This window comes from Stegostoma tigrinum, chromosome 1 (genome assembly GCF_030684315.1).
Source record: "Stegostoma tigrinum isolate sSteTig4 chromosome 1, sSteTig4.hap1, whole genome shotgun sequence".
Classification (NCBI taxonomy): Eukaryota; Metazoa; Chordata; class Chondrichthyes; order Orectolobiformes; family Stegostomatidae; genus Stegostoma; species Stegostoma tigrinum.
Window position 1 is genome coordinate 106,895,261 of NC_081354.1, and position 26,567 is coordinate 106,921,827.

Below are 26,567 nucleotides of genomic sequence, written 5' to 3' on the forward strand. Positions count from 1 at the left end.
GCCAAACTCAAATGAGGGAAGGAACAAAAAGTTAAAGGAGATAAATCAATGGCTGAAGGGCTGGTGTTTTGTTCAGGTATTCAGGTTTTTGGACAATTCGAATGTCTTTTGGTCTGCTCAAAAAAAGATAAATCTAACCTAAACTAGCGAGTTTTGAGAAGATTTTACCTCAGGTTGAGGTTCTGGATGTGAGTTTGCTCGCTGAGCTGGAAGGTTAGTTTTCAGATGTTTCGTCACCATTCTAGGTAATATCATCAGTGAGCCTCCGACGAAGCGCTGGTGTTATGTCCCGCTTTCTATTTATCTGTTTAGGTTTCCTTGGGTTGGACACAGGAAATGACATCCCCAACCTAAGGAAACCTAAACAGATAAATAGAAAGCGGGACATAACACCAGCGCTTCGTCGGAGGCTCACTGATGATGTTACCTAGAATGGTGACGAAACGTCTGAAAACTAACCTTCCAGCTCAGTGAGCAAACTAACCTAAACTCTAAAGGGGCCATTATATTAGCAGGGAGATTTGCTCATTCCTTTTAGAGAGACCTTATACTGATAGAGGGGATGGAGGAATTCTAAGTCGCGATGTAAACAGAAGGATTGATGGGGAAGGTTCTGAATGTGAAGACGACGCATCAATTAGAAAAGGAAGAGAGAGTAGTATGTAGTAACTCTGAACAACTAAATTGCATTTTTCTCAGTGCAAGGGGTCTTACAAGTATGGCTGATGAATTCAGGGCATGTTTAAGAACAAGGGTTTGGGATGTTATACCTATTAAAGAAACTTGATTGAGAAATTGTCAAGACTGGCAGCCCAAAGTTCCAGGCTTCTCATGCTATAGGAAGGGCAGAAAAGGAGGCAAGTAAGGAGCAAGTGGTGGCACTTTTGATGAAGGAATACATTACTGCCGTAACAGGGGAAGATATTAAGAACATTAACATTAAGAGCAAGAGGGTAACTAGAAAGAGGGTCGGATCTCTTAAAGATCATGGAGGTCGTCTTTGTATTGAACCCCAGGAGATGAGATACTTACCAAATGGATACTTTGCATCAGTTTGTACTGTGGAGAAAGAAATGCAGTCTAGAGAATGCAGAGAAAATACACTTTCATGTTTTAAAAACTGTTCACATTACAGAAGAGGAGGTTCATGATGTCTTAGAGTATATAAAATTGGATAAATCTCCAGGACCTGGAGATGTACCCCAGAACACTGTGGGAATGGATGAAATTGCGAGACACACTTGCTGAAATATTTGCATAATCCATAACTACGGGCGAGGTGCCTAATGCTTGGAGGGGTGGTGAATGTTGTATCTTTGTTTGAGAAATGTTGTAAGGAGAAACCGGGGAACTATGGAAGTGTGAGTCTGATTTCAGCTGTTGGTAAATTGTTGGAGGTGATTATAAAAGATTGGATTTATGGACATTTAGAGAGGCATAGTATGATTAGAGATAGCCAGCATGGTTATGTGCAAGGAAAATTGTGTCTCTTAAACTTGATTGAGCTTTTTGAGGAAATTACCAAAAAGATTGATGATGGCAGCGCAGTAGTCAGTGTTTATTTGGATTTTAGTAAAACCTTTAACCAGCTTCCACATGGTAGACTAATTAGTAAAGTTTGGTCACATGGGATTCAGGGTGAATTTGCCAAGTGGATACACAATTGACTTAATCGCAGGAGACAGAGAGTGCTAGTGGAGGGCTGCTTTTTGGACTGGAGGCCTGTGACCAGCGGTATTCCACAGAGATCAGTTCTGAGTCCTCTTTTGTTTTTATAAATGACTTGGATGGGAATATAGAAGGTATGGTTAGTAAGTTTGCAGACAACACCAAAATTGGAGGCATAACAGAAAGTGAAGAAGGTCTTCTAAGATTATAAAGTGATATTGATCAAATGGGTCAATGCGCTGAAAAATGGCAGATTGAGTTCAATCTAGGTAAATGTGTGGTATTGCATTTTGGTACATTAAACAAGGGTAGGGCTTATACCATTAGTGTTAGGGCCATGGGTACTGTTGTAGAACAGAGGAAAGTAAAGGTGCAGGTACATCATTCTTTGAAGTTTGCGTTACATATAGACAGGGTGGTTAAAAAGGCATTTGGCACGTTTGCCTTCATTGCTCTGTCCATTGAGTATAGGAGTCGAGAAGTCACGTTGAGTTTGTACAGGACATTGGTGAGGCCTCTTCTGGAATACTGTGTCCAGCTCTGGTAGCCCAGTTACGGGAAGGATATTACCAAGCTGGAGAGAGTGCAGAAGAGACTTACCAGGGCATTGCCAGATATTTGGAAGATTTGAATTATAAAGAAAGACTGGATATGCTGGGACTTCTTTCACTGAAGAATAGGAAGTTGAGAGGTGACTTTTTAGAAGTTTGTGAAATGATGAGATGTTTAGATAGAGTTAATGGGAATTGTCTTTACCCTAGGATGGAGGATTTCAAGACTAGGGGGCACATTTTTAAGGTGAGAGGAGAGAGATTTAAAAAAAGACACGAGGGGCAAATTGTTTATACAGAGGGTGGTTTGCATTTGGAATGAACTTCCTGAGGATGTGGTGGATACAGCCACAATTACAATGTTTAAAAGACATTTGGATAGATACATGAAAAGGGAAGGTTTGGAGGGAAATGGTCCAGGAGCAGGCAGGTGGGACTAGTTTAGTTTAGGATTATGTTTGGCATGGACTAGTTGGACCAGAGGGGTGTTTCCGTGCTGTATGACCCCATGACTCTGTGCCTCCATGCATGTGTGCCTCCAGACCACAGCAATGTGGTTGATTTTTAATCACCTTTTGAAATGGTCTAGAGAGCCACTTGGTTTCAGGGCAATTAGGGATGGACAGGAAACGCTGGCTTGGTTAGCAATTCCCAAATCCCATGATCAAATAACACTGAAGAACTCTATAGGACGAATAGGCATTTTTCATTTCCTGTGTTATTACAAAATCAGAATACTAATATTCTAAGAATTATCTGAACGTTTTTGCTTATGTAAGCTTTCCATTATGTCACGCCAGTCACTATTAGATAGTTATGACCATGGAAGGAGTGTTCGGGTCACAGACTGCAGCCAAAGAATCAACCTCAGTGAGGTGGGGCCCGAAACTGATTCACGGAGGTGGTGGAGTCAAGTTTGGGCTGGTACAGTACACAGTGACAGCTGTGATGGTCTAGTGATGACTCATTGTGGCCAGGGCACCAGTGTGGGCGAGATGGCGCTGAAGAGTGGGTGACTTTTGTTCCAGTGGCACAGCGAATGGGACTCGGGCCTGGCCACCAGGCCCATGGTGCAGCACTCAACCACAAAGACTGTAAACTTGAACAGTTTTTTTCTCTTCTTTCTTTTTCTGCCTTTATAGCCTGTTTTGGTTTGTATTTCTGTGTTTTAAGATGTCACCGGAGAGTGGCAACATTATACAGCACTTCTCACTGCATTTTGTAACAGAATACATGTGACCACAAATTAATGAAATCTAATCGAATCAAATCACTATTTTACATTGTTCTCCCATGGAAAATTCCAAAGATGCAAACTGCTCATTTCAGTCTTGTCTCTAAGTGAGGTTCTGGGTTCTAGACCCACTCCTCAAGCTTGACCATATTCATGTAGATACTCTGATATTGCACTGAGAAAATGCGGCTTTGTTAAGGCCAATTCTTTCTGATGACCTATTAAAACAAAGCCCCATATCCCTCTCAGGGAGTGGCAGAAGATAATAACTTGAAGAAAAGCATCAAAATTCTCTTTGGTGTAATGACTGATGCTTATTCACAAACAGCATCACCAAAACAAATTTCCCAGCTACTCTCACGATAGTGTTTGTGGATGGTTGCAGTGCAAAAATAGCCTGAAATGTTTGCAATATTTCAAAACGAATTCTCTGCTGTGAATGACTTTGGGACCATATGTGGTTATGAAAAGCCTCCATATAAATGCATGGCTTCCTAATTTTGTTTTTCCTCTCTCAGTCACAGTCTGCATGGACTGCATCTGCCAGTGATACTGGCTAAGCAGCAAATGGGAAACTGGTGCTGGCCCAATAGTACACTCCCCTAGATAATAAAGTGTGAAGCTGGATGAACACAGCATCTCAGGAGCACAAAAGCTGACGTTTCGGGTCTAGACCCTTCATCAGAGAGGGGGATAGGGAGAGGGTTCTGGAATAAATAGGAACAGAGGGGGAGGCGGACCGAAGATGGAGAGAAAAGAAGATAGGTGGAGAGGAGAGTATAGGTGGGGAGGTAGGGAGGGGATAGGTCAGTCCAGGGAAGATGGACAGGTCAAGGAGGTGGGATGAGGTTAGTAGGTAGGAAATGGAGGTGTGGCTTGAGGTGGGAGGAAGGGATAGGTGAGGAAGAACAGGTTAGGGAGGTGGGTACAAGCTGGGCTGGTTTTGGGATGCAGTGGGGGGAGGGAACGAGCTGGGCTGGTTTTGGGATGTAGTGGGGGAAGGGGAGATTTTGAAGCTTGTGAAGTCCACATTGATACCATTGGGCTGCAGGGTTCCCAAGCAGAATATGAGTTGCTGTTCCTGCAACCTTCGGGTAGCATCATTGTGGCACTGCAGGAGGCCCATGATGGACATGTCGTCTGAGGAATGGGAGGGGGAGTTAAAATGGTTCACGACTGGGAGGTGCAGTTGTTTATTGTGAACCGAGCGGAGGTGTTCTGCAAAGCAGTCCCCAAGCCTCCGCTTGGTTTCCCCAATGTAGAGGAAGCCACACCGGGTACAATGGATACAGTATACCACATTATCAGATGTGCAGGTGAACCTCTGCTTAATATGGAAAGTCATCTTGGGGCCTGGGATGGGGGTGAGGGAGGATGAGTGGGGGCAAGTGTAGCACTTCCAGCGGTTGTGGGGGAAGGTGCCGGGTGTGGTGGGCTTGGAGGGCAGTGTGGAGCGAACAAGGGAGTCACGGAGAGAGTGGTCTCTCCGGAAAGCAGACAAGGGTGGGGATGGAAAAATGTCTTGGGTGGGGTCGGATTGTAGATGGCGGAAGTGTCGGAGGATGATGCGTTGTATCCGGAGGTTGGTGGGGTGGTGTGTGAGGATGAGGGGAATCTTCTTTGGGCGGTTGGGGTGGGGGTTGGGTGTGAGGGATGTGTTGCGGGAAATGTGGGAGATGTGGTCAAGGGCGTTCTCGACCACTGTGGGGGGAAAGTTGCGGTCCTTGAAGAACTTGGACATCTGGGATGTGCAGGAGTGGAATGCCTCATCCTGGGAGCAGATGCGGCAGAGGCGGAGGAATTGGGAATAGGGGATGGAATTTTTGCAGGAGGGTGGATGGGAGGAGGTGTATCTAGGTAGCTGTGGGAGTCGGTGGGCTTGAAATGGACATCAGTTACAAGCTGGTTGCCTGAGATGGAGACTGAGAGGTCCAGGAAGGTGAGGGATGTGTTGGTGATGGCCCAGGTGAACTTGAGGTTGGGGTGGAAGGTGTTGGTGAAGTGGATGAACTGTTCGAGCTCCTCTGGGGAGCAAGAGGCGGCGCCGATACAGTCATCAATGGAACGGAGGAAGAGGTGGGGTTTGGGGCCTGTGTAGGTGCGGAAGAGGGGCTGTTCCACGTAACCTACAAAGAGGCAGGCATAGCTGTGACCCATGCGGGTGCCCGTGGCCACCCCCTTTGTCTGTAGGAAGTGGGAGGAATCGAAAGAGAAGTTGTTGAGGGTGAGGACGAGTTCGGCTAGGCGGATGAGAGTGTTGGTGGAGGGGGACTGGTCGGGCCTGCGGGACAGGAAGAAGTGGAGGGCCATGAGGCCATCTGCATGCGGAATACAGGTGTATAGGGACTGGGCGTCCATGGTGAAAATGAGGTGTTGGAGGCCAGGGAATTGGAAGTTCTGGAGGAGGTGGAGGGCGTGGGTGGTGTCACGGACGTAGGTAGGGAGTTCCTGGACCAAAGGGGAGAAAATGGAGTCCAGATAGGTGGAGATGAGTTCGGTGGGGCAGGAACAGGCTGAGACAATGGGTCGACCAGGGCAGGCAGGTTTGTGGATTTTGGGAAGGAGATAGAAACGGGCCGTGCGGGGTTGGGGAATAATAAGGTGGGAGGCTGTGGGTGGGAGCTCCCCTGAGGTGATGAGGTCATACACTCCCCTACACTGGCAACTCAAGTTGTATCCTTCAGGCTGCGAGTGTTTGCTGCTGTCACATTAAATGTGGTGACCTTTCTGCCCACAATGTGTGAGTTTTTGCATTCCATGTCAGCGAGCTCACAGATACACTAGTTTAGGCAAAATTCACAAGGCCCACCAGAGACTAGCAACTTTCTGATTTATTTCAATTCTATCTCCCTCCTCTGGGGGGGATTTGAGGATGGGGATGAGAGAATGACTTGAATTCATTCATCACCTCTGCATGATACCCTGAATGGTCCTACAGGAAAGCCTAAATATGAAGACAGACATCAAACAGCAGGACACTACTGCAAGGGTTAAAGCCTTCATTTGACTATTAATACATTTAGTTTATAGATACTGTAACTACGGTTTTCTGGGAAAAAATAATTACAAGACCAAAGCATTTATATTCTATTAATAAATAGCAATTAGTATCATTGCCAGAAACTAGTGCAAGGGAACAGTTACTAATTTCCTTCTAAAAATAAATCCAGATCTGTTTTATGAGACAGCTTTATCTCTTGTTGTACAGCCTATGTGCCTTTGCTCACTCATCCTTGTCTTTTAAAGGGATTCTTGCTGGTGTTTTTTGGATTGATCTCAAAAAGTATTTGCAAATTTGCCAAAAACTAAATGAACACTGGCATCTGCTATTCATGTGTTTGGAAATGTCTTTAGATCCAGATTACTCAGAGCGCGATGACAAATTGCGACTCGCTAAATATTCTTTTCCTCTGTGTCAAATTTCATTGTAACTCATTTTCCACCAAGTTTGTTCAGATTACTGTTACATTATGGATTTCTTTCTGTGAAAAAATATTTTAGTTTGGCATTTTTCATGGTAAATGTTGTCCCAAATATAATTTCACAACGCATTTTACAGTAAGCTGTTGATTCATGCTTCTGGCTTATATTCACAATTAGGAGGGAATTCTCACAGTTTTGCCCTTATGCTGCAGTGTTTTTGTTTCCATTCTCAAGTGGAATGTAAATCTTTTTCTTTTACTTCCTCACTGTGCTGGCCAGTCACTTGTCATTTCACAATGTATACAAATAATTTAAAAAGCCTGAGAGTGTCATCCACTCTTTCAAAAGTAAACACAGCCCTATCATCACCTCTAGCCACCTGCCTGCCTGTCTAACACGCTCAGTGCCAGAGTGATAGCTTCACTCCTCTCACCTACAGCAAGCTCAGTTACCATGTTGCATTCTATTGTACACTGAAGCCCTAGGCCAGTATAGGTCTTTACTTCTGATGAACGTTGACATAAAATTAGAAGCTAAGTTCGAGTCACTGTGATAACAATGTGCATGGGCCTCAACTACTTGAGGTGTTATTATTTAAAATTGGTTCCAGGTCAAATTTTGTCACATTGGATGATGCAGTGAACAGCATTCACCTTTCCCATATAAACTGAACATAAATAACATGGTGTCAAAGGAGTCTGTCTTGGAACAAAATTATTGCCATAGTCATAGAGTATTTAACAACACAGAAAGAGGCCCTTCGGCCCATTGAGCATGTACTGGTCATAAAACATCCATCTGTTCTAATCCCATTTTTCAGCACTGGACTAGTGACCGTGTATGCCACTGCATTTCACGTACTTATCTACATAGTTATTATCTGTTTTTTAAGGGTTCGCGTCTCTACTACCCTTTCAGCCAGTGAGTTCCTGACACCCACAGTTCTCAGCCTTACTAAGCTTTCTTCATATTGAATCACTCTGCTGCATTGTAACCTACTTGCTCTGGTACTTAATGCCTTGAACAATAAAGGCAAGTATCCCATGTGCCTTTTTAACCACTTCATCTACCCTGTCCTGCTGCCTTCAAAGCTTGATGGACACACATGCCGACGGCCATCTGATCCTCTGTACTTGCTACAGTACTGATTTCTCGTCGTTTCTGTTGCAGTACTTTTGAAGTGTACTTTTCTTCGGCTGGAATAACTTTATCTACTTTTGCATTGAGCATCTCGAATAATACTTTTTTCCCCTAGTTCTGCCTTCCTGCACTCCCATGGTTTGGTATTGCTCAAGGTAGCCGAGGGAGGAGAGACACTGGGCGCTTTCTGGGTTCAGTGTGGGAGGTTGGCATTGTCTTGGTTGTGGCCTCCACCCTGGTCCTGGGGGAAGAGGATGCCAACCTGTCATGGCACCTTCCCATCCAGCAGGATATCTGTGAAGAAGGCATCAATTTCCCCTTGTCTGCCATCTCCATGGCAAACCTCAGGAACCGTGCAGGGCAGCTCTACTGGCACTGTTTGTCTGGGTGCACAATGGGCTTTTAAAGATTGTCTCAGTGTTGGGGATGCTGGTGAATTTTGAGAGTCTACTGAGAGGTGAGCTGTTTCAGGAGCAGTGCATGATAAGGTGGGGCTAGAACTGGATGGGAGCAACGCCATAGGGGTGAAACAGATGGGGATTCAGCAAGTTTGATAAGATATCCATTGGGCATCATAGTAAAAAAACTCTCCAAAAAACTTGACTGAACTCACATTTAGCCAAAAAACCTAAGATTCAGTAAAGACAGTGAAAATCTCATTGCGGCTAGTTGAGCATTTGAATTCAGTCAAACCTGCTATCTATTCAATTTACTGTGAAACTGTCAGAAAAACCCAACTAGTTCATAATGCTTTTAAGGAAGGAAAGTCCTTGTTCTTTTTTACCACATACATGATTCCAGTTCCACACTATCATGGTCAATTTTTAACTGCCCTCTGAAGTAGCCTATCCAGTGCCATAAAACAGCTATATGTGGCTAAGAAAAGTCGCTCCCTACCACCTTCTCAGAGGAAGCAAGGCCTGGAAATAAAATGCCAATATTACCCAGGTCTCAAAAATTAACTTTTGAAAAATTGCTCAGACCAGACCTTTTCACTGTGAGTATGACTAGCACATCCCTAATGTGGGGGTTACAGTGAGACGCATTCACAGACAAATGCTGCAACTTTGCAGACCAGCAGGAATGTGTTTCAAGGCAGCGTTATAATGAGTAACTGTGATAGCATCATAGATTGAAGCTCAATAAAGCAGTTTCATCTGATGGAGCAGAGAAGAAGATCTGCTTGTTCTGTCTATGCTGACTCATTGGCACGTTAGCCTCTAAGCCATTCCCTGCCCTTTCTTCGTATCTGATACTTTTCTTTATTTCTCAAATAAACATTGATTTCTAATGAATTCCAGTATCATTGTTTCTTCTGAAAGGGGACTCTTTTCCTGAAAATCTCTCTGAGGAGAAATTCTAATTCTAAACCCTCTCTCTTCTTTCTTTTCATGATGGTCTTAAAGTTTATGCCCTCTATTTACAACTAGTGGAATTAACTTATCCATGTTGTGTTTTAAACATTTCTATTAGACCTTCTCTGTTTCACTGAAATGGGTTTAGTTTCTTTTCTCCAGACTGGTGCATGTTGCTTCTGGTACAACATTTGAGAATTTCCGGCACCACTTTCATGTCTTTTACAACCTTCTGAATGTTGTCCAAAAACTGGATAGAATATGTTAGTTAAATGTAACTGAAGATTGTAAAACTTTAATATTATTCATTTGCTACTTTTTGTACTTTGCCTCTAAAAATCTTGAATCTATTAAGTTTTGGTAGAAATCTATTAATTTATCCCTTCACAGGTATATGTCTATCTTCAGAGAAATGTCCATGTATTTGAAACGAGGATTACTGAAGAAAGGTCAATAGACTGGAAAGATTATCTCTGTTTTCAGATGCTGCCAGACCTGCTGAGTTTCTTGAGTAAATTGTTTTTTGTTTATTTCAGATCTCTGGTAACTGCAGTTCTTTGGTTTCTTTTTTACGTTGTCTAAAGTTTTTATTATTTTCCTTGGGCTGAATTTTTATTCCCACCAATGTCAAGAAAGAGGTGGGAAACTGTGGAATTCATCAAATTAAGTTGCAATTTGCTGGGTCAGCCCCTCCCCGCCCTTCCATTTTGCTGAAGGTGGGACGAAGGTTTTGAGGAGGGAAAACAGGTAAGAGCAGCAGAGCTTGTCAATAACCTAGTGAAGTCTAAGTGTCATAGGCTGCCTGGACTTTTCTGCGCAGCGTACAGACCCCGTCGTGGTGAGCAAGTATTTGTTCCACAATCTGGAAGCAGACCCCCTCCCCCTAACCTGGTCAATAGGCTGGTGCTCCACTCGGTCTTAAACGCCCACTCTGCTTGCCTTTCGTCAGCACTGGCTGCTACCCATCACCCCGCCAAATTCCCCTCCTCAACACCCAAAACCATCACTCAACCAATGCCTGTCAAATTGCTGCATTTTTGTTTTGAAATGTAAAGTTAAGAAGTGAGAAAGATGATATATCAAAGATACAGCCTCTCTCTCTCTCTCACACTCCCCAGCACTGATTGGCCTTGTGTGCTACCACTGCCTTCAGGCTAGGGAACCTTTGATTATTTGGCACAACATCGTGGGCTGAAGGGCCTGTACTGTGCTGTACAGTTCCATATCATAGAATCCCTACAGAGTGGAAACAGGCCATTTAGTCCAATAAGTACACGCTGTCCCTCTGAAGAGCATCCCACCCAGACCAACTCCCCTAATTTCCTGTGTCTAACCCACCCAACCTAAACAATACTGGGTAATATGGACAATTTAGCATGGCCAATCCACCTAGCCCTGCACATCTTTGGAATGTGGGAGGAAACCAGAGCACCCGGAGGAAACCCACACAAACACAGGGAGAATGTGCAAACTCCACACAGACAGTCGTCCGAGGCTGGAATCGAACCTGGGTCCTTGGCGCTGTGAGGCTGCAGTGCTAACCACCTTTGATTGAGGGGCAAATATCACAACATGAGTGACTGGTCCTCATATAGACTGGGCTTCTCATCCCCAGGTGAGACCGATGGTAGGTTCCTGAAGCCTGCAGAGAAATTCTTCCACATTTAAAACAGTGCTATTTGTTCATCTTGCCAGGCTTCTTCCTCCTCCTCTTTATTGAAAGTACTAACCTATGAGGCTACAGTTAAGTCTGTGGTGTTTTCCCTCATTCGTGCATCCACTACACACGGGTGAGTCTTGACAAGGATGTTTGAGTGCTCAACTGCCCACAGCAGCCTGCTCTCATTCTTACCCCAATAGTGGATAGTGAAGATCTTTTGAGCAAGTCTCTCCTCCCTGATACAGAGCCACACAAACACATTCTAGACTCTTCCACTAATAAAATCAACTAGCTCGGCACAGATCAGTGATCAATTCCAAGACTACCCTGGTTTGTTCGGTGCAGTTAGTTACTCACTGGATAAACTGTCTGAGCCATCAGAGGAACAATGCAAATATATCTGGTGAAGAAATCTTGAGGCAATGATCTGAACAATAAGTCCCTGGAGTTGGTAACAAAGCACACATGCACGGACCAGGTGATTCAAATTAAAATGTTATCAGTTGGGGGCTATTTGATACAGGAAAATCAGACGCCTTGTGCATGTTGTAATCACATTCCTGATATAATTTAATCAGTTTGTGTTTTTTTTAAATCAAGTCTCAATTGAATCCTGATGGAGTATAACCATTATTGTTCTGTGTGAGTCTGAATAGAAGTACACTTTTACATTGTGACCTATAGCCATATTTTCATTTTGATGAAGCATTCAAACACCAGGCAACACAAGTTAAAAAGTAGAGAATTTTAAATTATCCTGGTTACTCTGGCTTAAACCTGCCATACAAATGTCTGCATGTTCCTGTTTTCTGGGAGAATTTAAGGAATGACTTGAAAGGAACGTAAAAGCAGCAGATTATCTCTCCTTTGCAAATTCTAATCTCCCTGAGAGAGATCAGCTGGGTTCATGCTCTACCAATCCTTTGGAATTTTGAGGCTAATTAATCTTATAGGTGTAGAAATAGTGAAAATATGCCGGACGTAAAGTAACAAGCAGGGGAGAGAAAGAGAGAGAGAGAGAATTGGTCATGTAATTTAGTTATCAAATTTGTTCCAGGCCAGCAGTTTGAGCTTTGCACTGAAGAAATTTGTGCAGTGTAATTTGGGTGCAAGATTACTCAAAACAAATTCAAGCAGAAGACGTGTAAGACACCACCTTCAGACCATAGTTGCAATCCTTTTGGGCTTTGCTGTTATGACACCTCCAAAGCAAAGAAAAGCTTAAAAATGTTCCCTTGCTTGTGAACATTTTTGACTTTAGCAGAGAACTGCTGACTGTTCTGCCAAGCTTTTTTGATACACTAAAATACATAACTTTTCCTTAGGTTTGTTTAGACATTATGGATCTAAAACAAAGGAATGTAGGGATAAGTAGAAACATATTATCAGACAATGAACCTGATCGCCTTCGTCCTGAGGATTCAATAGATGGGACTAATAGGGTAGCAAATTAACTTTCCAAATTTCACTAGATTTTGGTGAGGTCGATCAGGGTGGAAAATAGCAAATATAACTTTTCTATCAAGAGGGAAGCAGAAAACAGGGAACTATAGGCTAATTAACTTTATGTCTGAAATAGGGAAATATGTTAGAATTTATTATTAAGAATATTATGTGGGACACTCAGAGAATCTCAAGGTAATCAGGAAGGGTCAGCAGCATTGTTTTGTGAAACACAAATCATGTTTAGCCGATCTATTGGAGACAAGACATTGCTACTGGGAATGTGTAAACTGAGATAGTACTGACTGGTGGCAGAGACTTGGAAAGAAAGGATGAGGAGCCTCAGCATGGTACTAGCAATAAAATACTGCAGGCTGACAAACTCAGAACTCACATAAGCTGCAAAACTAAATGCTCAAAACCAATGCAATTAATTTGAACTACAAGCAAGGTTTAAAAAAACAGCTGGAGTCAGACTGGTCATGGGATGGCTGGTAAATGAATTAGAAATATACACAAGGATGCATTGGGAAATACACTTTTGGTACTAGGTATTAGGAATATTACTGGAGCAAAGTTAGCATCTGTCATATCGGAGATCTGATCTGCACGTGGTTAAAGTTGATAAATTGAAAGAGGATGAGTCCCAGGATTGGTGGTTACCATTTTGATGAACAATTATACTTAAAGATGCAGTAAGTTTGTGATTTTTTTTTCCGCTGGTTGTTGAATTACATTGAGAATAGCGCAAGAGACTATAGCTGCAAATTATTAAAATGCATTCGGATGTTCTTTATCCGAACAGGAAAATAAAGTCTCTGACAAAATTGTGGAGGCAAACATTTTTGCCATTTGTCCTTTATACCTTCGTTGAATTTTTTAAAGTTTTCCTCAGTTAAATATTACAAACATTGCTCTGATGAGAGATGGCATAAACAGTCTGAATAACTACATTGTTTACCAGCACATTCCCTTAGATTGTTCATCGGAAAATCGCATCCGGAATCTCTCAGAAATAGTCAATATAAACAGAAATATAAACAACTACCAAATGGTTTCAGAGGGACATTTCTGGTTTCCAAATCATCTGTAAGCAATTAGAAAAAAGAAAATTGTGATTTTTTTTAACTAGACGGAGTTCAGGATGGAAGAGAATGCAGCGATGGAGGTGTGAGCATTGGTGTTGGACACATGGCGGATAAGAACAAGCCGTTCAATGTACAGGTCCACTCGCTCACTCCTACAACTCCTACACATCGGGGCTACTTTCAATATTGAAATTGTCAATATGACTGAACACAAGTAGATATCATTAGGGTTTATGCCTGTAATTAAATAGAGCGTCATAATAAGTGACGATTAAGTGCAATGCTTGTGGTAAAGCACATTGTAAAAACGGGTGAAAACAATCTGTCCTGCTGCAGATTGTGTCCAGTTATAGGTTCTAACTGCAGGCTTTGTCCAGTTGCCAACTCTATCCAACTCACTATTCAAACTGTGTCCAGTTGCAACCTCTGCCCACTATCAAGAGACTGGACGGCACTTCGGAAATGAATTCAGGTAAAATACATTCCCGTTGCAAGTATCCATCCAGCAGAGTCCCCAGTGACCAATCAGAGAGCGCGGGTATGCTTGCTATAAAGTGGGCTGGTGGGGGGAGGAGAGGGAAACTGCAGACAGAGAGAGGAGAAGCAACAGCGAACGGGATACAGCAGTGAAGCACATAGAGGGGCTGCAAACTGAACAGAACAGAGCAAAGATTAGCAACACAGGACGAAGCAAAGTAGTTGCAGAAAAGTTCTACAGCACAACAGAGGGAGAAGAGAGCAGGAGCAGGAAGAGAGCAGGAGCAGTCAGCGAGAGTCCAGGACCGGGAGCAGGCTGCAGCCTCCTGCTTTTTGCTGTTTGACATGCGCCTGATCCAGAACATGTCGACCATCCAGGAGTATGGGCCGGCGGAATATACCGCCAACAACCGGGTGGTTAAGATCGCGGTGATCGGTGGCAGCGCCGTCGGGAAAACCGGTAAGAAACACAGGGCGGCGTGTGCGCGGTCTCCAGGTGCCGCTCTATGCCCCCTGCAGTGCGTTGCCAGGCACTGGGTGGCACAGAGGCAGTGCCAGCTACTGGGTCACTGCTGCCGGCGCCTGGCTCTCTTTGAAGTGACAGTGGGTAGAAGCTTTGCTGCTGTGTGCAGGCAAGTGTCTGAGCAATTAGGGGTGGGCAGGGCAGAGAAACTGTGCCAGCTGTTGTTTGCCCCTCACTGTGAAGTGCCCCTGGTGTGGGGAGGGGGTCCTGAACTTACAAACAGTTTCATCTTCTCGTTTGTTTTTTTCCCTCAGCTTTAGTGGTGCGATTTCTAACCAGGAGATTCATTGGAGACTATGAAAGAAATGCAGGTAAAGAGCCCAGTAGTTTTCCATGCTTTTGAAAACATCTGCAGCCTCATTTCGTAGGTACATTATTTATACTCTTACTGTCCTAGCAATGTAAAGTAATTTGAGTTTCTCTTCTGAAATGACTGACTTTAATATTTCAGGTGCTTTATACTCCAGACAAGTCCAAGTAGATAGAGAGCAGGTTGCATTACAAGTTCAAGACACACCAGGTGTTCAGGTGAGATTTTTTTTTTGCTTCCCCACCCCACCCCCCCCACCTCATCTGCTCAATTATACTTCACATAACAACTGAAGCCTGGTGGGTAGGAGAATTTTTGCTGACACAAGGGTTCTCCTTGTCTGATTCATTCCACCAGTATAATACTTGGATCAATTTACCTGAATGCAAATGTTTTGAAGGAGTGATGTTGGTTGTCGAGTGCAGAAACTGATCATTTCCCCTCTGCCCCTGCTACAAGAGTATAATTTTATTCAAATTAGTTTCTTGCACTTCATTAGTCTTTTTAAACAAATCTCATCACAAGAAACAAAGGATGAAAAATGTATATTTGTATGGGTTGTAGATGATGTGTTCTACTTGTCTGCTAAATGCATGCTGCAAAATCCTCTCGCATTTACTAATTTAGCTAGTGGGCAGCTGAGCGAAGCTAAGCAGAACAAGATTTTACTAAGTGATCCCTTGTGTGCTGAATTAGCTGATTTCAGCCAAGCTAGGAGTTGGGAACTGGGACTATCTCTGTCCTAGGTTAGAGGAATAGTAGAGTCACAATTTCCTGTTGAAAGTACTTTTTTTTTTTTGGTTTGATTATGAACTCAGACTATATAAGCAGTCCTAACACATTGTTCATGAATAATCCTTGAATCTAATCACTTGGGGAAGGTACCAAAGGATGCCTGTGATATGTGGGCACTGCAGGCCTGTTTGAACACTGCTTTCTTGTTATCCAGAGACGAAACCAATAGGCTTTCTTCAGAAGGTCCTTGACCTGAAACACACATTGTTTTTATATTCATAAATTCTGCCAGAGCTGAATAGTTCCAGTATTTTCTGATTTTTATTTCAGAATTCTAACATTGTAGTATTTTGCCTTTTTTTAAAATTAGAAGCCACTTTCTTTTGTTCACGCATAAAAGTATGGTTTATTAAAATGGATTTCAAAACCTAGGCCTTAAATGCTACTCAACATCCATTGTGCGGCATGGATCCATTCACTGTAATGGTCATTCTCATTCTAAGATTTTTGCAGAGAGGTTAGGTACTTCACAACAGCTGTTATACAGAATGGCTATTGTATCACTGTTATTGACTTTCTTTACACAGTAAATAGTGATGTTGTGAGCAGACATTTCAGAAAATCCCTAGTTGCTGAACCAGTTGGTGTGCTTTAGCAGATGTAGCCACATTCCTGAAGCACTGTAACACTACTATTGTCCAAACTGAGGTTCTACAGTTTCACAGTCCATTAATCTGCATCTGTGGTAAGCTGTTGGACACATGTCAAGTCAATGTGTTTCATCTTGCTACAGTTAAATGCAGTACATGAATACCGGTGTTGACATTTTGAACTTCTTGACATTACTTCACATAAGGTGATTATTTGAATATGTGAACTGCAGAATTATGTTCCTCAGAAAAGCCACAGTTGTTTTTTGGTACAAAAATGCATCACTTTGCCAAAGATTTATCAACAGTTGGGTGATGTGTAGGAGTAAATGGAGCTACTTCTACAGTTCAGTTTTTTTGCCGCTTTTGCAAAAAGAAATTGCTCATAAGATGTCAGCATCACTGGCTAGGTCGATATTAATCATCCATCATTAATTGCCCAGAGGGCAGTTAAGAGTCAATCATATTACTGCAGGTCTATAATCACATGTAGGACAAACCAGGTAAAGATAACAAATTTCCTTCCCTTTAAGAGATTAATGAACCAGAAGAATTTTTACGACTGGATAAGTTAGGCAGTGTTTTCCTTTAATTCCAGATTATTTTTAAATTCGAATTTCATCAACTGCCACCTGTGGGATTAGAACCCGAGTCCCAGAACGTTCACCTGGGTTCTGGATTACTGGTCCAGTGACATGACCACTACTTTGCCACCTTCCTGAAGCAGAATTCTTCATTTCAAACTGCACCCCATTCCTCTCCTGCCCATCACCACCACCCAATACCAACAACCCTGTTATAAAATCAAATTTTTGTTCACAACTGGGGAAAAAAGTACTGTTCTCTTCATGTTCTGTAAATTATTTCTAACTGTGTAGTCAGGTATTTGGGGATCAGCAGAATAGAGATAAAACACTCAACTCTATATTCAGGAAATTATTCACTCAAACTAACACCCTGCACTTGTGGGGGGAAACTCCTGTCACAGATGTCCCTATGTGGAAAGGGACAGAATTCAAATCATCCCAACTAAATACATCATCTGTTCTGCAGTTCCACAAAGGGTGTAATTTACCATCATGCTTGGATGGGTAACAGCTGTTGTAGAATGGCTCCTGTATCCTAATGTGTTCACTTGTTCAAATATTAACTAACTGATCCATATATTTAAGGCACTAATATCCATCCAAATGAATAAAACTATGACACTTTTGCATAAAGCTCTAACTTTCTAACTAATCCATTCTCATGTTCACCTATTTTTTGACTGTCCTATTGGTGACCTCCCCTCTATAATTCAACTATATGCTGTTTGTGAATTCTTTAACTCTTTCCTGGTGGAGATTTCTTTCGATTCAAACTCCACTTCATCCTTTCAAAGAAAAAAAATATATTGGTGCAGTTATGCATCCTTATCTTCCAGGACTACAAAAGATGCAGAATCTGCTTTGGTCTTGTTTTTAAATTTTCTTCTTGCTACTTGTGCAATCTAGGTGCTATCCCTTATTTTTCAGCACAGTCTCACAATCTGGCAAATTCCTCCCATGTGTGATGTTGGGACAATGGGCCATCCTTCATGTTTGGAATACCATTTAGATTACATACACAGATGGAGTTTTAACAAACCACGGTTGGGGGAGGCATCAATTAATAATGTATGGCAGTGGTGCTCCTGTAATATTTTGGCCTTGTAGCTGTTTGCCACACATTGATTTTTGAACCACAGGCCTGCCCATTTGACTTTGATTTAAGGCAGAAATATTGCAGTATTTAGCCCAGACTTGAAATCAATCAAAAAATTGGATTCAGGCTAGCTGGGTTGAATTACTAATTTTCTCCACAGATCTATATTTAGATTTATAAGTGGTGCAGGCAACTGAATTGGTGCTCAATACATGATGTGGGAAACAGGTTGCCTCAATTCAAACTGCTTGTTGTTACTTTGCTACACAGCTGAATCAACATAACCCTACCATAGTAGAGCTATTGTACAGCTCTGACAAAACTAACTGATGTAGAAACGCAGCACAGCATATACTAGGATAACTGACTTTATATTTAAGCTCTGTTCTTGTCTGCAAAATAAACTTGATAGTATTTAAACTCAAAGAAAAATGACTGATGTTTGCTTGTTTATCTCTCCTTTTTTTGAAACTCATTAGCATTATATACAACTTCTATCTAATCAGTGTAAATATCCTTTTAACAGTTATTATTTCTGCTTCTTCTAGATAAGTGGACCAAGTCTGAGCTGCAGTGATCAACTTAACAGATTCATACAGTGGGCTGATGCAATTGTACTGGTTTATTCAATCACAGACTACAAAAGCTATGAACTTATCAGCCGTCTCCATCAACATGTATGCCGTGTGCATCCAGAGAGCAGAGTTCCTGTCATTATTGTAGGAAACAAGGCTGACCTCCTTCATGCTAAACAAGTGGAACCTCACCATGGCCTTCAGTTAGCAAACATACTAGGATGCACCTTCTATGAGGTGTCTGCAAGTGAAAACTATAATGATGTGTACAATGCTTTTCATGTGCTTTGCAAAGAAATTAGTAAACAACAAGTGAGTAGCAATAATGAAAAGAGGAAAACCTCCATCATACCCAGACCAAAATCACCAAACATGCTAGATTTGAGAAGAAGGTTTAAGCAAGCTCTTTCTGCTAAAGTGCGGACTGCAACATCTGTCTGAGGTGGCAGCTGAGGATATTGATATTCTAAATTAACGCTGATGTTTCATCATGTGTGTAAGAGACTACAACAAGTCAAACTGAGCATGAGAAGATCTGGAAAGACAATACAAGACTCAATCATCTGTGCCTTTGATCATTGCTCAGTTAGTAATTTTATGAATTAGTACATCATTGACCCGATTCATGCTATGGTGGGAGTAGACTTTTGAACTGTCAGAAATCTCTGAGTTGCTGTTGAGAGCTGCCTTGAGTTTTTTAATACATCTCTGTATAAAATGATGCAAAAGATGTAGTGGTGATGAATAACTAATTGGGACAAAACTCATTTCTTTAATATAATTCCTGTTTCTTTGTTTGTGACTTTCCACTTGCTCAAGGGAGAAAGATTGTATTTATGATTATAATTGTTTTATGCTTACCAACTGCTTTCCGTGTTTTCTCATAAAATGAGTTGTATTCCAAGCAGGATGAACAATGAAAAGTGGGCAGTGTAGTGCATTGCAGGAAATCACAAATACATACCTGATCTTACCTTGTTTGAAAGCTGCTTACTCCTTGAAGTAGCGAGGTGCATAGAATCAGCCTCATAGTTGCCTCTGCTACGTTACAGAATGGACTGCTGTGCAAGTATTTCAATAAGCTTGATACAGTCTTGGTATGTACAGCTTTTCAGAAAGCTAGCTTTTTGATTCAAGTAAACACAATTATCACGTAAGCCATACTACTCTTTTTGCATTCCATTCCAGCCAGTGGGAGTAGAGCCTGACCTCCATGCCGTCTCAAATAATTTAAGACCTTCTGACCTTCAGATTCCCCCTCTACACACAGTAATCTTGATCGTGCAAAGAAAATATAGCACAAAGGCCTGCAATTGAATCACCCCTGCTCTAATCTATGATATAAGACCACAGGAATTCAATTGCAGCTTGTTAAATAAAAACAGGCAAATACTGTCCAGAGAGACATTCTAAACTGAGCATTGACACCTGACCTCATATGCTAAGTGCAAAGACGATGGAAGCCAGCTTCTAAATGCACTTTATAAAAGCCACTTGTGCTTTTGCTTTAGTCTATTTACAGCAATGATTCCTCTCCAGAGGACAATGGATTTTCCAATATTTTAGCAAATAAACATTTAAACCAAGCAAGCTGTTTTATGAAAGACTTTTCATTATTTACTTTCACAGTACATTTTGTCCTTGTCAAGCCTAGGCAAGTGTTTATTGTCACTGAGTCCATTTACTAAATTTACAGTTTGTTTTGCTACCTTGCATTTTGTCCTTGCAGTGTCTATTAAGTACCAAGCATACTTCAGTAACAAAGTACTTTCACATATCTGATCTAACCACTGTAATTTTCTTCCAACTGTGTCCTTTTTGCACAGAGCCATGCATTTTGCTTTGCTAAGGGTTAGGGTTGTCAATTATTGATTTCTGCTGAAAAATGCAACCATGTTCCTTGCATTAAACTAGTCAAACAGTTCACTTTCAACATCAAATGAAGTCACACTAAACAATTTTATTTGAGGAAGATACATTCAACTAAATTCATGTTTTGGAATAAGTGGATGTGATGAGTGGGCTCTTAAGTTGAAATCTTTTCAAGGACTAACCCTCTTCCACAAGGGTAGCTTGGTCTAATGTGGTAGTCCAACCACTATTAGCTATTCAGTGCAGTAAAATCTGTTTTCAGTCAAATGGAAGTTCATCACATTAGTGCTTATTTCAGTTGTGAACTAAATCACTGACTACAACAGTAATCTGTACTATTGGTAAATTGAAACAAGATGTATAATTATATATATAGGATTGGATTATTTAAATTTTTAATAAGATGCAGAACAATATTTACACACAGGTCTAAAAGTTTCCAGACTTCATTTAGCCTCAATATCCCTGAATTAGATTATGATTAAATTGTGTGTGTGGAAAAGTGTTTATGGCTTAAGTGTAGGCCCTGGGGTCGACAACCAATGTATGTTTTAAAACAGGTAATAAAACCATGCAATCTGAAAACAACTGTAAATTGAGGACTAATATTTGTATAGTAATCAAAGATGCCTGCAGCGTGACAATTGTGCATCAAGTAATAATTAGCTAATTTACTTTCCTTCCTTTCCCTTTCCTTGCAGTATGCTGTTTCCCATGTCCCTGGTAAAAAGAAAACTTTCCGTTCAGTACAATCTGATAATTTCAAAATTTTAATATTTTCTTTGGGAAAACCAGTGAACTCAATTGTTCATTTATTTTTACACCTGCCCTATAATGTAGTCTTTTTAAAATGTAGTTTGTATATTTCACTTGTCCTACGTTGAGTATCCCCATTTCCTGTCACTGTTAACCCTGACAAATTATGTCTGGTTTTTACAGATGCTAATTGTTCTTTGTACTTTACTCACATGATTGTGTAAGTCTCAACAGTAAATGTTAGCCAGGCTATTTGACCGTGTAGGTTATTACAACTGAGCAACCACACACATGGACTTCCACCAATGGTGGTTAGTTGAATGGGGAACCTTGGCTTCACCATCACCCTTTCATTTTCCTGTCCCGGCTGAGGACGGAAATCAGAATGTTCTCATGCTACAGAAATATGATCAAACTTAGAGCTTTTGTAGTTGGAATGGCTTTGTTATTTGCTGGAAGAAAGGATTGTTGGAGGAAGAGGTGTTTCATAAATACAAGTTCATGTGCCAGCTTCTATTTGGCTGTATCAGATTTTCCTGCATTGCATAGAATAAGCCTCAAACTGAAGAATTTTATTAATAATATAGCAAATGCACACTTTTAAAAATTATCATTGATTTAGTACACCACAATATACTGCAACTGTTTGGAATCTAACTTATAACTGGTAGAAATACCTCTTGTCTGCTCTTCTGTGGTTATGTTCATGCCTGGATATCCTTGGAGAGGGAGCATTGTAGGGTCCATCAATGCTTTCAATGCCTTTGGAGTTGGCACTGTGGGGGATAGAGTGCTTTATTTTCCCCATTCAACTCCATTTTCATTTAGTCCCTTCCTCCTCATGCCATTCCCATCCCTCACCTTTGATGAGTTGCATTGCCCACAAAGGGCTTTGCTTGTAGGTAGTCTGGGATACATGGGTGTTATTATTGGTGGTGGTTGCTAGTTTTTAATATAAAAAAAGCACAAACAACAATGTGCCGGTAATTTTAGTGGTGGCAAGGTGCTCAGTTGTGTGTGATGGCACTTCTGAGTAGAAAAAGACAAATACCTCTTGGCACCTCTTCCATGGATATGCTTGTGCCTGGGTGTTATTAAAGAAGTGGCACTTGGTGTCCATCAATGCTCTTGATGCCTTTAGAGAGGTGGGCTCACGGGGGCGGGGGTGGGTACAGTGCGTTATTTCCCCCTCCAAATCAACTTTGATTTAGTCCCTTCCCGCTCTCCCCCGTCACGTTTGATGGTTCACATTTCCTATAATGGGTTTTGCCTGTAAATATAATTACTAGTGATAGTTAGCAGTTTAAAAAATAAAGTTAAATGTCATAGTCATTTGGTGGTTGGTAAGTTGCTCAGTTGTGCATGATAGCACTTCTGGGTAACAGACAAAAAAATCTCTGTAAAAGCATCTGTGGTCCAATGTTCCTACCTCTGAGCTAGGAGACCTAGATTCAAGTCCCACCTGCTCCAGAGGTGTGTCATGAAATCTCTGAACAGGTTGATTAGGGAAAATAAATAAAAACTCTTGCGATGGTTCCTTTGGTGCAATGGCAATGTTCCAACCCCAGTCCAGTAAATGGTTCATCTTTGAGTTCATGTCACTCAACAAACCCATTTCACTCTCATCATGCTACCACTTGAAAGTAACTCCCAACGTTAAAACATTAAATTACTTTGACATATTTATTTAGAATGCTATCAGACGAAAGTTGCTGCTCTTATTATTCCCACCTGGAGATCTGCTGTCTTTATGTGGACATAGCTGTCCTATGCCACCCTCACACCTACTCTAGCTCATCTGCAACTGTTCTATGATATTCATTGTCCAACTATACTCAGCTCAACCTCTCCTTCTACTGTCCTTCACTTGGATTTTCAGAAGAGATCTACATAGCTTCACAGCCTTGATTAAGTAGTTGAAAAACTGATTTACTGTTCTGGAAAATTTTTTTTTAGCAATTTTAAGCAACTCTTTGGTTTGTTCCTGAAGTGCTAAACATATATCTCAGCATTCACATTTCAGAGGGAACTACAGATCTCTACATGTTCTTCAGGATTCTGAGGCATCCAAGAAAGAGGAACAGAAGTATCAATTTTTATTACAATCTTGAGTTTTGTCAACACATCCCTCATCTTCACAAAATTACAGACTTAAGTTTTAATTTCAAAAGTTGAACATTTATCTTTCAAATGACAGTTAATCCAATCAACGTGCTATTTCTGTTCCTTTAGTTAATGTTACTCGGGTATTTTCTAGAACAATTATTACTAAGTAAACTGATTTAGTGAATAGCTCCAGTTTCCTTAAAGTTCCAAAACATTTTAGACCAAATAAATCAGTTCATGAAAAGACCTAGTAGATTTTTGGAAGTTTTTATCAGCCAATGCAGGTTTGGCTACATGATGGTCGCTGCCATTTTAATTTCGTTATTGGGAATACTCACTCTGATTAAGCTGGATTTTATGAATGTATTTGTGAAATATATGTAGCTGAGTTTCCTCTCTGGGAAGGAGTTACCCGGTAATAATGGTGTTAAAGATTTTCAGCAGTCAAGGTTAAATTGTTCCTCATTAAACTTACATAAAATCAGTCATACCATGCTCTTCGGGGATTTGTGTCAGGAATTTTCATTGGATTGCCGTTTGGCTGTTGTAATTTTTGGTGGACTGGTCTGGGGTAGATGCAGAGGTGGAGTTTTCATTGCTGTTGCAGCCATGGTGACATTTTCTAAGAAATTGATGAGTTTGATCCTTTGTGTTTCACAATTCCACCTCAACATTGGAGAGGTTTTTCTGAATGGTGTGCAATAGTAGATTCGGAAATGTGGTACAGAACAATTTAAGCAATAGCTGTTACTGTCACTAAGTTTCTCGTCCTTGATGTGTGATCAAAAAAAATTGCTGATACTTTACAATATTTTACAACACTGGAGAATTATTAAGCAACAATTTGACTACAGGCAAATTCTGCATCAATAGACTTACTAACATAAACTATTTTCATAATTGACAATTTCAGTGTTGGTACACATTGCTGCACAGTTCAGATTCTTAAATCAGTTTTTGGGAATGCCTTGACGAGCAGATTAGAAGTGCTTCATTGTCAGTGATACAGAAAAGTAAAATAAAGAGGCAACATGGAGAATCACATTAATACAACCCAGAAACATCTTGTTATACAGTAAATGGGTTTCAGCTTGCAATCAGACATTGATAGGTACTTTAACAGCTAGGCATTTACCCACCTTTTCCTCGTATTTATAATTTTTGGATATTAGATATTTGCTGTTTTCTTGAATGATGGCTTGTCCTGGATATCTGTCTATATTACATTCAGGATAGTCCAAGTTTCTGAATAGCAGTTATGTAATTGTTACACTCCAATGTCAGGATGCAGTCTGTCAGTTGCAAAGACGAGTTGAGTTACATCGAGTGGATTTAGCAGTCTGGTAGCCAATACAATCACCTACAAAGAATTACAAGTTTTGAAAAAAATCTCTGATCTTGGCCACACATTTAGCAACAGATTTAATGATTTCTTGTGCATGGCAATGCAAAAGATTAATCACTCACCTTGCAAGTGAGACTTAAACACAAAATATTAATAAACATGTGCTGGTATTAATTGAGACTTAACTATATTCCTAATGCCCTATTTGATCCGAGAATTGTGTTGAGTCCATTAATATCAGCATCAGTGGGAGCAGTGCTGCAACAATCTGAAATACCCTCAGATTAAATTTGGGAAGTCAGCAAGGGATTTTGCTCCTGATTGCTGTACAGCATGTGAACATGTGAGGATAGGACATGGTTCAGTTATCAGGTTCTTTGTCAATGCTCCTACCTGAATAATAATTATTTTGGTCAGTTTGTATCCCAGTGAAAGAACACATCTTCAAGAGCAAGAAGGGACAGAACATCCCATATAATAGTTATTTTGGAGATAGTAGGAACTGCAGATGCTAGAAAATCTGAGATAACTAGGCATAAAGCTGGATGAACACAGCAGGCCAAGCAGCATCAGACGAGCAGGAAAGCTCAGAAATGAAGAAAGGTTTAGGCCCGAAATGTCAGTTTTCCTGCTCCTCTGATGCTGCCTGGCCTGCTGTGTTCATTCAGCTCCACACCTTGTTATGTCTAATAGTTATTTTAGTCAGTTTGTATCCCAATGAAAGAACACACCTTCGAGAGGAAGAAGGGACAGAATATCCCAGTTCCTGAAAATTAAAGGTACTGTATTTGAATTCCTCATTATTTTCAATGAACTGAGATATAGGCAACTGAAGTTGTATTGACTATCACATGAAGAAAGTAAACCCTTATAGTCAGGCTTTGCAAACTGTGGATCACAGCCACATTGGGTTTGTAGCTTTGAGATGACAGAGTCTACCATAGAGCCTGGACTTATTCCTGCCAGTGGTGAAGCCTCTTTCAATGTGTTTGTTTATTTTCTTATTGAATGTGGACTACTTTTTGAGATCTGCTTTTTTCATCAACTTTCCTCTATTCAACTCCTATTCCCCGACAAGGGCAGCTTCGACCAGCAACACCCAAGTCTGATAAACAAATAAAAAAACCTACACCAATAACTATGAAACCCAATTTATTGTTATTTATTCACTTGTGGGATGTAGGCCTTGCAGGCTCTGCAGCATTCATTGCCTGCCCTTTTTTCTTGAGAAGGTGGTGAGCTGCCTTCTTCCACCGCCGTAGTCCATGTGTTGTAGGTTGACCCACGGTGCCATTAAGGACAGAGTGTCATGATTTTGACCCAGCAACAGTGAGGAAACTGCAGTATATTTCCAAGTCAGGATGGTGAGTGGCTTGGAGGGGAGCTTGCAGGTGGCAGTGTTCCAATGTATCTGCTGCCCTTGTCCTTCAGATGGATGTGTTGTGGGTTTGGAAGGTGCTGTCTAAGGATCTTTGGCAAATTGCAGTGCATCTTTTAGATTGTATACACTGCTGCTACTGTCAGTAGTGGAGGGAGTGGGTTTGTATGGTATGGTGCCAATCAAGCGTGCTGCTTCATCCTGCATGCTGTCAAGCTTCCTGAATGTTGCTGGAGCTGCACCATCCAAATAAGCAGGGAATATTCTATCATTGTCCTGACCTAATCCTTGTAGATGGACAGGGTCTAGGGAATCAGGAGGTGAAAGTCAGGAAATGAGTTACTTGTCGCTGTTTTTCTAGCATCTGACCTGCTCTTGCAGCCTCTGTATTTATACGGTGAGTCCAGTCAAGTTTCTAGTCAATGATAACCCCCAGGATGTTTTGGTCCGTGATGTCTCAGATCGTATCTTCAAGATCCTTAAGGGGGAGGGTGAGGGTGAGCAACCAGCAGTCATGGTACACATCGGTACCAATGGCATAGGTAGAAAAAGGACTGAGAATATGAAAAACGTGTACATGGATTCAGGTTGGAAG

At 41.3% G+C, this 26,567-nt stretch overlaps 2 protein-coding genes across 2 annotated transcripts in view; one reads left to right on the forward strand and one right to left on the reverse strand.

Moving 5' to 3' along the window:
• Positions 1–14,157: 14,157 nt before the first annotated feature.
• rasl11b (RAS-like, family 11, member B) lies at positions 14,158–21,993 on the forward strand. Its single transcript, XM_048526313.2, has 4 exons — positions 14,158–14,499; positions 14,817–14,873; positions 15,014–15,090; positions 18,489–21,993. Exons 1-4 carry the CDS (start codon positions 14,385–14,387, stop codon positions 18,954–18,956), a joined length of 717 nt encoding a protein of 238 aa, XP_048382270.1. The 5' UTR covers positions 14,158–14,384; the 3' UTR covers positions 18,957–21,993.
• Positions 21,994–23,223: 1,230 nt separating this feature from the next.
• Positions 23,224–26,567, reverse strand: part of scfd2 (sec1 family domain containing 2) — a 302,365-nt gene continuing 299,021 nt past the window's right edge. The window contains exon 9 of the mRNA XM_048525994.2: positions 23,224–24,609. Coding sequence (XP_048381951.1) covers positions 24,517–24,609 — 93 coding nt within the window. The 3' untranslated portion in view covers positions 23,224–24,516. The remainder of the gene's footprint in view (positions 24,610–26,567) is intronic.